Source organism: Haliotis cracherodii, unplaced genomic scaffold (genome assembly GCF_022045235.1).
Source record: "Haliotis cracherodii isolate W230 unplaced genomic scaffold, xgHalCrac1.p SCAF_8, whole genome shotgun sequence".
NCBI lineage: Eukaryota > Metazoa > Mollusca > Gastropoda > Lepetellida > Haliotidae > Haliotis > Haliotis cracherodii.
In genome coordinates, this window is record NW_027266341.1 from 45,212,153 (window position 1) to 45,226,668 (window position 14,516).

General features: G+C 41.2%; 1 protein-coding gene across 1 annotated transcript in view; it reads right to left on the minus strand.

Moving 5' to 3' along the window:
- LOC139450086 (sister chromatid cohesion protein PDS5 homolog B-like) overlaps positions 1 to 14,516 on the minus strand; it is a 59,923-nt gene that overhangs the window by 16,846 nt on the left and 28,561 nt on the right. Inside the window, exons 18-26 of the mRNA XM_071231724.1 lie at positions 11,494 to 11,584; positions 11,257 to 11,326; positions 8,680 to 8,803; positions 8,182 to 8,337; positions 7,780 to 7,848; positions 4,730 to 4,866; positions 4,298 to 4,421; positions 1,474 to 1,678; positions 707 to 821 (exon numbers count right to left, since the gene is read on the minus strand). Of these exons, the coding sequence (XP_071087825.1) occupies positions 707 to 821; positions 1,474 to 1,678; positions 4,298 to 4,421; positions 4,730 to 4,866; positions 7,780 to 7,848; positions 8,182 to 8,337; positions 8,680 to 8,803; positions 11,257 to 11,326; positions 11,494 to 11,584 (1,091 nt within the window). The remainder of the gene's footprint in view (positions 1 to 706; positions 822 to 1,473; positions 1,679 to 4,297; positions 4,422 to 4,729; positions 4,867 to 7,779; positions 7,849 to 8,181; positions 8,338 to 8,679; positions 8,804 to 11,256; positions 11,327 to 11,493; positions 11,585 to 14,516) is intronic.

Genomic DNA, 14,516 nt, shown 5'->3' on the forward strand with positions numbered 1-14,516 from the left:
CATTCTACCCCAGACTACATACAACCACAGCCTCTCTACCCCAGACTACATATAACTACAGCCACTCTACCCCAGACTACATACAACCACAGCCTCTCTACCCCAGACTACATATAACTACAGCCACTCTACCCCAGACTACATACAACTACAGCCTCTCTACCCCAGACTACATACAACCACAGCCTCTCTACCCCAGACAACATACAACCACAACTACAGTCAGCCACAGACTACACACAACTACTCTACCCCAGACTAGATACAACCACAGCCACTCTACCCCAGACTAGATACAACCACAGCCTCTCTACCCCAGACCAGATATTAAACCATTTGATCCGTATTAGCATTGTGTTAACTGCAGTACAAGAACTATGAGCACAGGTGGTGGTACAGGGCAAAACATATAATGATGTAATGTAGTCCAAGTTTACAAAGTCTACACATATCCTAACATATTTAAATAGAAAACATGATATATTCCATATTATCTTGTGTATTTCTTAAAGACATTGGTCTGGACTACTCATTTAAAACACTTGTTTTTTTTTAAATAAGTAAGAGTGTGAAAGGTACACCATCCATGTGAAGTGACATAACAGGTATGGCAACCCATGTGAGCAAGGGACATTGCACTGTGAGGTGGTGACAGCCATAGTGGAGACAGTATTCCTGCAGAAGACCAGTGAAGAGAGAAACTCACTCTTTGATGTTCTTGAGTGCATCTGTCTGCTGGAAGGTCTTGAAGTCAGGGTCGTGAGCCAGGAGATGGACAGTGTAGGGCAGAATGTAGTCTGGCAGGATGGCAAACATTCGGTCTGAAACACACATCGTACAGTTAGCAAGGACAAACTGCTGTTGCCATACAGTCCACAATAGAGTTCACCTGAATTTCAATAATATCAACATGACGACCTGACCTGCCAACATTTTCAAGGTACTTGGTACTGAAGACTACAGGAACCTTTTGTGCATTGGCACTCATTTCTACTGTTCCCATCTGATGACCATTGGCTGCCATTGCTTAGATCTCAGAGTCAGCATGCATGTTTTGTTATTGGACAGATAAACATGTAAAAGAAACAATGTTGCTCTCAAACGACACATAAGAATGCCTTTTCAAATAAATAGTTTATAACAAAACCCTTTTAAATAAATAGTTTAGAACAATGCCCTTTCAAATTAACAGTTAATAACAATGCCCTTTTAAATATAGATTTTCTTTCTTCTTCAGAAAACACATGGTCCTTAAATAATGCAGGGATTTTTCTTGAAGTGCTCTGAGGCCGATCTTCTGTCCGAGAGGTCCAATGAAGAGGAAAACCTTGACCATTTCATTTTACATAACTGCACTGAATGCACTATTACAATGCAATGTTAAAATATTCCTATGAAATAGGAACCTTAAGAGAATCCCAAATTGAACAAAAGGGGCAGTTAGCTAAGAATCCTAGATGTGAAATATCTCACTTCTCGCTGCGGGATTCTGTTTGAGGTAGTCGCGCCTCTTCTGAATGTTGACGTTAAGGAACTGTTTGAGCTGACGCTGCCTCTCTTTCAGTGGATCATTGGCTGCCAGGGAGAAGATACTCATGAATTCAAGTGGCAGGCGCATGTTCAGGAGGCCCTTGTGCAACTTGATGGCAAACTTGACTCGGACATGATAGCAGCTATCCTGGGAACATCAAACGACAAGACATGTTCAAGCTTGTGCAATTCCCCGAGATACCACAGTGAGTTTGGTTCATACAATTGAACAATGACAAAATGAGCATTCAAGAGATTGATAAGCTTAGGTCATGTGACCTGCCTCCTATTTCCATGAAGTGATGAGTCCGACCAGTCATCATTATAACAAGCAGGGATGGGTACCCGACCCCCTATTACCTGACCCTACCCAGGTACTCACTGAAGGACTCACGAGTTGGCTACAAAATGTCTGATTGGGAATAGTTTGACCGTAGCCCTGGTAAAATGTATTTAGATACTCGTATAAAACGATCTGGTCATGCAAACACTGAAGTTGACTGAAGTTTTATCTTTATTCAAACCTTTTAAGGTCAGAAGGAATGGGTGCATAGTCAGAAAGAAATGCGAACATTAGTGATTTGTAGTGTAACCATAGAGTTCTAGATCATTTTTGCCATTAAACAATATATCACGTGACTAACCACTTGTCTGGGTGGTCCTGTGGGTACCTGGGTCCTCCTCAGTACCCACTCGTCCCAGCCCTAGTAACAACCATGAAATACTCATCTCCCACGTCAATGACATGAAGAAATATTGTACGTTTTTCAAGATCTGCTCCGACAAGGAGCACTACCGCCATTTTCATAGACTATCTATGTGGCAAGTTTGTTTGAGGTATCTCTCATGGTTTTTTAATTCTGCTCCAGAAACGTGACGGACAGACAGATGGACGTACAGCACCCATTCCTTTATCCCCCTTCCACTTCGTGGCGGGTGATGATATTAAGGCAAAAAGTGAGCAGGGTTCACTAATATCCCCAACTTCGACTGAAACATATTTATAAGTTCAAAAACATGAAAACACAATATTTTCTCAGAAAACCCACTTATAAAATCAAACTTTATATTGCACCTCCGTAGCCCAATTGGAAAATGCATAAAGTAGTTGCACACAAGTTGAAGTAAAAAAATTCTAGGTTCAAAACATGAAATAAAATAATATTTCTTTTAGAAAATACACATATCAAAATCAAACTCATACCTGCAAATTTAAATATTGAAATGAAATTATGCGCTAGACCTCTCATCTTGTTATAGTAAGTTTTGTTAGGTTTGTTTGTTGTTTTACGCCGCACTCAGCAATATTCCAGCTGTATGACGCGATTGTAAATAATTGAGTCCGGACCAGACAAGTGATTGACATCATGAACATCAATCCACTCAATTGGAATCAATGGCAAACATCAACCAAGTCAGCGAGCCTGACCACCTGATCCCATCGCCTTTTACGACTAGCATGGGTTGCTGAAGACCTATTCTACCCCGGATCTTCACAAGTATGTTATAGTAAGTGTTCACCCATTTTGAACAGAATTATTGCAGTTGTGTTCAAATTATAGGCTATACACAAAAATGCCCTCAGAAAGATGGATGGAGGGAGGGAATTCCTTGGTAAACAACATCTTTTAGGTCAGGGATATAATAAATGGATATCTGGAATGTGCTATATGCCATCTGTTGAGGCTTGATGAAAACGGTAACACGACTCCCTGGTCAGTGGATCTCAACTTTCTAGAGAGTATGGAATCTTCACGGGACCGCTGTTGGGTTAACAGAGGCATATTTTGAACAAAGTCGCTTGCCTCCAGAGATTGCAGATGTGCTCCATGTCTTTCAGTGTGGGGCAGGACCGAAGCCCTAAGTGGCAGGGTTCAAGGGGTCACCCCTCCAACTACCCTCCGTGACCAACACTGCTTAACCTCACCTAGGTGCCATTGTACACAACAATCTGAACACTAAGGTGATCGTAACTGCCATACCTTAACATAGACTTACAACAGTCATAGTGCTAAGGTGGGGGACACCAGAAATGGGCTTCACACATTGTGCCCATGTGGGGAACCAAACATGGGTCTTTAGAGTGACGAGAGAACGCTTTAACCACTAGGCTACCCTACCGCCCAGTTTTAGATTTTAAGGCCGGCTTATCTATCGCACATAACATTTTGATAGATTTCAAGGACCAAGTTACTGCCCCGGCTTATCTATGAGATTGGCTTACCTATGGTCATATACGTTACTATCGGTGTGTCCCTAGTTCAGCTTGATAACTCATAAAAAAAGGAATTTGAACCAATGCCACTTTTCTCAACATCTCCAAGATTTAATTGTGTCATGGCAGAATGAAGATAAACATTCCATGTTTTCAATGTAGAGCTAGACTATTTGAACCCTGCTGGGCATTTGGTTACAAATGAAGTTTAAAATTATGGTTAAATCAACCATCTAGATAAACAAATGAGTCCAGTCAGATTGATGAATGAATGGTGACCCATCTTCATCAACTTCCATGGGTCATAATCTTACAATTTTTACATCTGAAATTGGTAAAAAATACTTGCCTACTAAAACCTGTAAGACCCTATGACAAGCAAAAGATTGTCTGATCTAGACAGAAAACAGTACTGGCCACAGGTTCCTTCTATCATTCAAAGATCAGCATGCAAACAGATGAAGCAAAGTTTCAGCCCGCGGTAGACATGATGGGAGGTGTGAATAGGCTATTATTCCTTGTCTTAAGAAGGTAGGCAGTGGTAAACCTTACATTGATGAGGAGTGCCAGGGCCTGGAACTGTTCACAAGGGATGATGTCGGAGTAGCATGTCTCCTCGGCCAGCTTCAGCATGCAGCAGCCGGCCTGGAGCCGCAGTCGTGCCAGCTCGGGCTTACTGGAACAACAATAACACGTCATTACACTGCAGTAGACAGCTGTATGGGCAATTACAAACTAGGTCTATCCAGGTCCACCGTACGTTGGTCTGTTCCTAATAAGGTGTCAACCTTTTGATCATATGGAGTGGAACTGCAATTATTTCTTTTAAACAATCTATTCACAAAAATATGTGAAAAAAATTTGTAACACAATGTTCAAGGTCAAGTTAAATTCCTGATTTGTTTATTTGTGATTCTCTGAAGTGGTTCTGATTCATTCTGATTATTGCTTGACTAATTCTTGTGTGAAATCCCTTCATCCTACTTGATCCTGCCATGTTCCATGAGATCCCCCTCATGTATGATGACTGTGTAGAGGAGCCGGAGTGTCGAGGTGCCTGAGTTGTTTTGGTTGCTCTTCAGCCCCTGCAGCCATCGCACCAGCAGCTTCATCGCTTGCACCTGCACAAAAACAAACATGCTTCACACACACAACCTACCAGTTGGGTGTTGGTGTGACCTACCAGTAGAGTCACACCAATACACAATCTACCAGTAGTCACACCAACACCCAACCTACCAGTAGAGTAACACCAATACACAACCTACCAGTTGAGTCACACCAACACACAACCTACCAGTAGAGTCACACCAACACAACCTACCAGTAGAGTCACACCAATACACAATCTACCAGTAGTCACACCAACACACAACCTATCAGTAGAGTCACACCAACACACAACCTACCAGTAGAGTCACACCAATACACAATCTACCAGTAGTCACACCAACACACAACCTATCAGTAGAGTCACACCAACACACAACCTACCAGTTGAGTCACACCAATACACAATCTACCAGTTGAGTCACACCAACACACAACCTACCAGTAGAGTAACACCAACACATAACCTACCAGTAGAGTAACACCAACACACAATCTACCAGTAGTCACACCAACGCACAACCTACCAGTAGAGTCACACCAATACACAACCTACCAGTAGAGTCACACCAACACACAACCTACCAGTAGTCACACCAACACACAACCTACCAGTAGTCACACCAATACACAATCTACCAGTAGTCACACCAATACACAACCTACCAGTAGAGTCACACCAACACATAACCTACCAGTAGAGTAACACCAACACATAACCTACCAGTAGAGTCACACCAACACATAACCTACCAGTAGAGTCACACCAACACACAACCTACCAGTAGAGTCACACCAATACACAACCTACCAGTAGAGTAACACCAACGCACAACCTACCAGCAGTCACACCAATACACAACCTACCAGTAGAGTCACACCAACACATAACCTACCAGTAGAGTCACACCAACACATAACCTACCAGTAGAGTAACACCAACACACAACCTACCAGTAGAGTAACACCAACGCACAACCTACCAGTAGAGTAACACCAACGCACAACCTACCAGTAGAGTAACACCAACGCACAACCTACCAGTAGAGTCACACCAACACACAACCTACCAGTAGAGTCACACCAATACACAACCTACCAGTAGAGTCACACCAATACACAACCTACCAGTAGAGTCACACCAACACACAACCTACCAGTAGAGTAACACCAACGCACAACCTACCAGCAGAGTCACACCAACACACAACCTACCAGTAGAGTCACACCAATACACAACCTACCAGTAGAGTAACACCAACACATAACCTACCAGTAGAGTCACACCAACACATAACCTACCAGTAGAGTCATACCAACACATAACCTACCAGTAGAGTCACACCAATACACAACCTACCAGTAGAGTCACACCAATACACAATCTACCAGTAGAGTAACACCAACACACAACCTACCAGTAGAGTCACACCAACACATAACCTACCAGTAGAGTCACACCAATACACAACCTACCAGTAGAGTCACACCAACACATAACCTACCAGTAGAGTAACACCAACACACAACCTACCAGTAGAGTCACACCAACACATAACCTACCAGTAGAGTCACACCAATACACAACCTACCAGTAGAGTCACACCAACACATAACCTACCAGTAGAGTAACACCAACACACAACCTACCAGTAGAGTCACACCAATACACAATCTACCAGTAGTCACACCAATACACAACCTACCAGTTGAGTCACACCAACACACAATCTACCAGTAGAGTAACACCAACGCACAACCTACCAGTAGAGTAACACCAACGCACAACCTACCAGTTGAGTCACACCAATACACAATCTACCAGTAGAGTCACACCAATACACAATCTACCAGTAGTCACACCAACACCCAACCTACCAGTAGAATCACATCAATACACAATCTACCAGTAGAATCACACTAATACATAACCTACCAGTTGAGTTAGGACTCTCAGATTATCAAATTAAATATGAACATCTTGGGCTAAAATGTGGGTCACAGTGTTCATTTCAGAACTCGGCCATAGAGACTTTTACACAAAATTCCTAAAAGGCGCAAAAAATATATATCACCAATATCCAAAAACTAAAATACATTTTTGGTTGTACCTTTGTCTTTTGACTTTAATTCTACTCTATGGAAATAGGAAGCAAACACGTTATAGGAAATGGAATACATTAATCATGTAATGTAACCTCGAAAGTCTTCAGTTAACATTCCATAACAATTTGGATTCATGACAAACAAGGGAAATACCAACTTTTAAATGCCACTTAAAGTTGTTAGGTTTTCAAGATAGGTTTTTGCGATGTGCTCCAGTTGACTGACCATTGCAATACTACATAATAACAGTTCATTGCATTTCTTTCCGAACTGATGGTTGTAACGTGTCTGCAGATCAAGAAGCAGCCAGTACAGCTCCTTCAAGAATCAGAGAATATCAGTGACATTACTTCAGACACCTATCGTGGTAAGGAATAAACTTGCAATGAAAAATTGTTAAAGTAACACACTCCAAGTTTTATGTCTTTATTTCAAAACTACTTGTGTGTCCCCTCGTTTCAAATATTCGGTTCTTAGACAGGTAGGGTGATTGGGCTCCACTCTTCAAGTTTCTGAAATGAACTCTGTGCATCAGGACTTATGTTAGAATGTCCCCAGCACTTCATTGCTGGTTAAAAAGTCCAGTAACTACTAAGACCTGGTGGTCAGCCTCAGTGACTTTGTTACTTAAAGGACATTGTTAATACTGTGGGACATGGTTAATACTGTGGGACAATGTTAATACTTTGGAACATGGTTAATACCTGTAGAACTCGGAAATTATTGCTGTGAGGATGCCCACAATGACAGTATTTGATCATTACCAAATGCTTCTTGTTCATAGTTGGTCTACCTTTCAGCACGCACAGGAAACATACCTTTGCTTGCGTTTCTTCTGCCACCAGGTGGTCACTATACCAGCTTTCTGTTGCCTCCACACTGTCTGTCTGTAACACCGACATCAAGGAGTGTTAGTTCTTTAAATTATCATTATACCATGAAATTGGAAATTAATTGATTCTTATAGGCCAAACAGAGAATAAACCCCCTCTAACTGAAACAACTGATTTGATGGCCGCATCAACTCGGATGCTAAATGTTTTAGAACAGTACATCTTTTTCAGTCAATGTCGGTAGGCATTTTTGTATAATTATATGTACAATTGAAAGTTCAAAGTTCCTGAAGTACAATATTCAGAGAATGTTAAGCAAATATACAACTGTGTCAACTCAACCTCTGGACAGTGCACCCGACCCAATGTGTATTGTTGGTGCCTTACCCTGTCCTGCATGAGGAGATCTTTCACTATGATTCTGGATACAATGGATTTCATGTCTGTGGCGAACTCTTCAGGACACAACTTGGCTATATGTCCCAATGCTACTATTGATGTGATGTAGTTGGCTGACTCAGGATCTAGGTTCCTCTTCACATACTGCAACACACAAAGGTCTCAACATCAGCACCAGAGTGGCAACCAACAAGATCGTGCAGGCTTCAGTGTGTCCGGTAGCTTACAACAGAAGTTAATAGCTATCCAAACTGTACTGCTTGGTGAGGATAAAGAAGAAATTGAAAAACTGTTAAAAATGATCCTAAAGTGATTTGCTGCTGCAGAAACATTCACCTGTTAAGAACAGACATGGGAAACTATTGAAGGGGTCACTACAAGCTTATGTGCCATAAACAGGGAAATGGCCGAGGTAAGTGTTCCATGATTCAGTTTCTTGACAAGACACTTCCCTCTCCTTTGTCTCCAACTGCCGTAGACACTCACCTCGAACACCTGTGCCAGAATAGGCTCTTTGTTCTTGCACACTACGCTGATGCATCTGATGGCATGCTTCGTCTGCTTTGGGTTGCCCATCTTGGCTGTACGGACCAGCACGGGCACCAGACTCCTACAACGATATTCACTGACTGAAGGTCTGCTTACCAGAACACTGTCATTTATCCTGCTTGTCATTTACACAACCACATATCCCGCTGAGTTGTAGCAGAATCACAAAGGGAACCTAACGAGGGACACATAAAACAACATGTACCCCTCGTGATCCTGCTACAATGAATTTAATGAATGTTTTAATTTGACATTGTAAAAGAATTAAATCAAATTTAGACTTGATACAAAAAAAGCTAGATTGAGCTTAGGTTAACTTTTGCTATGCCACATGACTTTCTTTGACACAGGGGGAAAAAGCGTGCATCATTTTGCTTTGAAGCAGGGAATAAGGGATCTATACTGCCTGTCAGAAATTTACAGGCAGCCCGTGTTTGTGGTGGTGCAAAAGAGATTTATTCTCCCGCAGAGACATTTATTATCCTCTAAGCCGGGATACATACCACTTGTCATCTCCACTACAACTTATCATGCTTGTCTTCTACACAATCACTTATCCTGCTTGTCATCTACACAATGACTTATCCTGCTTGTCTTCTACACAATGACTTATCCTGCTTGTCATCTACACAATGACTTATCCTGCTTGTCATCTACACAATCACTTATCCTGCTTGTCATCTACACAATCACTTATCTCGCTTGTCATCTACACAATCACTTATCCTGCTTGTCTTCTACACAATGACTTATCCTGCTTGTCATCTACACAATCACTTATCCTGCTTGTCTTCTATACAATCACTTATCCCGCTTGTCATCTACACAATGACTTATCCCGCTTGTCATCTACACAATCACTTATCCTGCTTGTCATCTACACAATCACTTATCCTGCTTGTCATCTACACAATCACTTATCCTGCTTGTCATCTACACAATCACTTATCCTGCTTGTCATCTACACAATCACTTATCCTGCTTGTCATCTACACAATCACTTATCCTGCTTGTCTTCTATACAATCACTTATCCCGCTTGTCATCTACACAATCACTTATACCGCTTATCATCTACACAATCACTTATCCCGCTTGTCATCTACACAATCACTTATCCTGCTTGTCATCTACACAATCACTTATCCTGCTTGTCATCTACACAATCACTTATCCTGCTTGTCATCTACACAATCACTTATCCTGCTTGTCATCTACACAATCACTTATCCTGCTTGTCATCTACACAATCACTTATCCTGCTTGTCATCTACACAATCACTTATCCTGCTTGTCTTCTATACAATCACTTATCCCGCTTGTCATCTACACAATCACTTATACCGCTTATCATCTACACAATCACTTATCCCGCTTGTCATCTACACAATCACTTATCCTGCTTGTCATCTACACAATCACTTATCCTGCTTGTCATCTACACAATCACTTATACCGCTTATCATCTACACAATCACTTATCCTGCTTGTCATCTACACAATCACTTATCCTGCTTGTCATCTACACAATCACTTATCCTGCTTGTCATCTACACAATCACTTATCCTGCTTATCATCTACACAATCACTTATCCTGCTTGTCATCTACACAATCACTTATCCTGCTTGTCATCTACACAATCACTTATCCTGCTTGTCATCTACACAATCACTTATCCCGCTTGTCATCTACACAATCACTTATACCGCTTATCATCTACACAATCACTTATCCCGCTTGTCATCTACACAATCACTTATCCTGCTTGTCATCTACACAATCACTTATCCTGCTTGTCATCTACACAATCACTTATCCCGCTTGTCATCTACACAATCACTTATCCCGCTTGTCATCTACACAATCACTTATCCTGCTTGTCATCTACACAATCACTTATCCTGCTTGTCATCTACACAATCACTTATCCTGCTTGTCATCTACACAATCACTTATCCTGCTTGTCATCTACACAATCACTTATCCTGCTTGTCATCTACACAATCCTTTATCCTGCTTGTCATCTACACAATCACTTATCCCGCTTGTCTTCTACACAATCACTTATCCTGCTTGTCATCTACATAATCACTTATCCTGCCAGTCATCTACATAATCACCTCTCCTGCTTGTCATCTACACAATCACTTATCCTGCTTGTCATCTACACAATCACTTATCCTGCCAGTCATCTACACAATCACTTATCCTGCCAGTCATCTACATAATCACTTATCCTGCCAGTCATCTACATAATCACCTATCCTGCTTGTCGTCACCACAATGTTGGAGCGCATCAGGCTCATTAGCATAAATAAAGGGCTGGAATTTGAATCATGGTTTTTACAAGTTCGTGCAAAACACCTGTTCCTGGTATTGACTAGTCTTCAACAAATCACAGGCATTTGATTACTAAAATCTTTCTACAATAATTGTTCCGTACAAGTTTGAGTGATTCCTATTTTGACTAGCTGCATCAAGCATGTTTACAGTGCATACATGGAGGGACTTACGAGTATATGTCTGGGTGCATCCTCTGCAGGTTCGAGCCTGTGTTGGTGATGATCTGTTGTGTAATATCACCTGGAAAACAGATGTTTCAGAAACATGATTTCAGATTTACTACGAAGTTTTCTCACAAATTACTAAACAAAACAATTAATCTGAAACTGAAGACAAATGAAACATAAGTTGCCCATCAAAACACAGCTGCAAGAGAGAATTATCAATAATAGAACCCTGGTACTTACTGACTGTGTCGTCATCATGATTCAAGAAAGTGAGGAACTTTTCAAACACTTCCGCCGTCCGAAAATGATGTGGATATGCATATGACAGGGCCTGCAAGAAAAGTTACAGCTCTTAAGTCTTCTGCTTCCATCTAATACAAAAATACAATGTAGAGAAACTATCTACCTTTCAAAAAGTAGTAAACCAATACATTCTACAACTAAAAATGTTCATTGCAAGTACAAAGAGTTCTCTCCCTTTGACCATATACAGTGTTCCCTCATTATTGTACTCTTCAATATAGCGCTATCTCGGTTATAGCGTGTGGTAATGCATGGCTCCCAAAATTTAATAACAATTTCAATAAACTCAAGTTTTCCAAAGACACAATGTTTTCCCCCCCATCTCAGAAAATATTATGAGCTGATCACCGCGATCACTTAACACCGGAAATACCAGTCAACAAATCCGAACTGAAGTACGCAATTTAATCCTATTATTATAATATCTGGAAATAAAAAAATGCTCATTGATTATCTGGACTAATGTTTGCAATTTATTTTTTTAATTATATTCAAAATTTCATTCAATAATTATAATGATGTTTACAACAATTTAAGCAAAATCTTATGTGAAGTGATGAGTAGATCGCACTGCAACCACGGTCAGATTACCGCTATTGACAACTTGAAACAAACTTTAGTTGCAAGAGAATGGATACACATATCATAAATGCTGTACCATGACCCACTAAAAGTCATATTTGAGACAGTTTGACTATTAAATGTCAACATAACATTTTCGCAATCGAAATACAACGGTGGCTGATCAAAATCGTTCCATCCCTCCAAAATCATCCCGCATACAATGTGTACCAATTGCTACCCTTGTGGTTCTTACAATTTTAAGTATATATGGTGGAAGCAGCAATTAAAATAACATGATATTGGAATATGTTATTCCTGATAAAATAATAATTTCAGATACAATTTCTTCCAACCATTGAATCAAATTTCAATCAATGTGGTATCACGGGGTACATTTTAACTGAATCACCGGTAGATTGGGAGGAAATGTGTGCACAGCTGATTGCTATTTTCAGCTTAGTTTACGAGAAGATACACAGGTAATCTTAATCTCTGCAAATAAAACAATGCCTTTGAGAGCAGGAAATACATTTAAAATGGTTAATCATCATGTCTTTTAATGTTTTATATCAAACTTCATACTTTTATTGACCAAGTTTGTTACAGATCTACCTGCTTTTTCACCTGAAGGGATATGATGCTTTGTTTTGGGGTTGTTTTTTTAAAGCTCATATTAATACTCGATAAATCTTTTTTTAAACTATGAATCATAAATAACATCTATTCTAATCTTTAATGAAACTCTGAAACGTGCAACGTGGATCATGTTAGGTACACAGAGCATGTATACTGTTTTGTTGGTCAACTACCGCCTCCGACAAAACTTTTGTTAAACCGCTCATCATCTATAACGCTCATCAGTTATTTGGACCCCAAAGGTGGCGTTGTAACAAGGGATCACTGTATCTTATTTGCTGGTCCAAATGAAACTTCTAGCAATAAAACATACTGGATCGAGAGCTGTGCATAGCATCTCAAGTGTGTGACTTGTGGAACATTCTCAATTTCATGATCTTTGAATTACATTTGTATGCATTGAGTCTATAAACTTACCATGAATGACTTTATCAACTTCTACCAAGTTCTGATGCATTTGATAGGCATTTCCTCGTGTGTATAGTGTGGTCAACAAAATGACCTTGACATAAGCAGCGTAAATGAACTAACAAAGCTGGCTTACTCATCCTCACTGAAGTATGTGGGCTCATGTTACCTAGGGTTTGCCCTGATACATGGAGCCTGAGTGTTTGATGAACTAGGGTTTGCCCTGATACATGGAGCCTGAGTGTATGATGAACTAGGGTTTGCCCTGATACATGGAGCCTGAGTGTTTGATGAACTAGGGTTTGCCCGGATACATGGAGCCTGAGTGTATGATGAACTAGGGTTTGCCCTGATTCATGGAGCCTGAGTGTTTGATGAACTAGGGTTTGCCCGGATACATGGAGCCTGAGTGTATGATGAACTAGGGTTTGCCCTGATACATGGAGCCTGAGTGTTTGATGGACTAGGGTTTGCCCGGATACATGGAGCCTGAGTGTTTGATGAACTAGGGTTTGCCCGGATACATGGAGCCTGAGTGTATGATGAACTAGGGTTTGCCCTGATACATGGAGCCTGAGTGTTTGATGGACTAGGGTTTGCCTGGATACATGGAGCCTGAGTGTTTGATGAACTAGGGTTTGCCCTGATACATGGAGCCTGAGTGTATGATGGACTAGGGTTTGCCCTGATACATGGAGCCTGAGTGTTTGATGGAAAAGGGTTTGCCTGGATACATGGAGCCTGAGTGTTTGATGAACTAGGGTTTGCCCTGATACATGGAGCCTGAGTGTATGATGGACTAGGGTTTGCCCTGATACATGGAGCCTGAGTGTTTGATGGAATAGGGTTTGCCCTGATACATGGAGCCTGAGTGTATGATGAACTAGGGTTTGCCCTGATACATGGAGCCTGAGTGTTTGATGGACTAGGGTTTGCCCGGATACATGGAGCCTGAGTGTTTGATGAACTAGGGTTTGCCCTGATACATGGAGCCTGAGTGTATGATGAACTAGGGTTTGCCCGGATACATGGAGCCTGAGTGTATGATGAACTAGGGTTTGCCCTGATACATGGAGCATGAGTGTTTGATGAACTAGGGTTTGCCCGGATACATGGAGCCTGAGTGTATGATGAACTAGGGTTTGCCCGGATACATGGAGCCTGAGTGTTTGATGGACTAGGGTTTGCCCTGATACATGGAGCCTGAGTGTATGATGAACTAGGGTTTGCCCTGATACATGGAGCCTGAGTGTTTGATGGACAAGGGTTTGCCCTGATACATGGAGCCTGAGTGTATGATGAACTAGGGTTTGCCCTGATACATGGAGCCTGAGTGTATGATGAACTAGGGT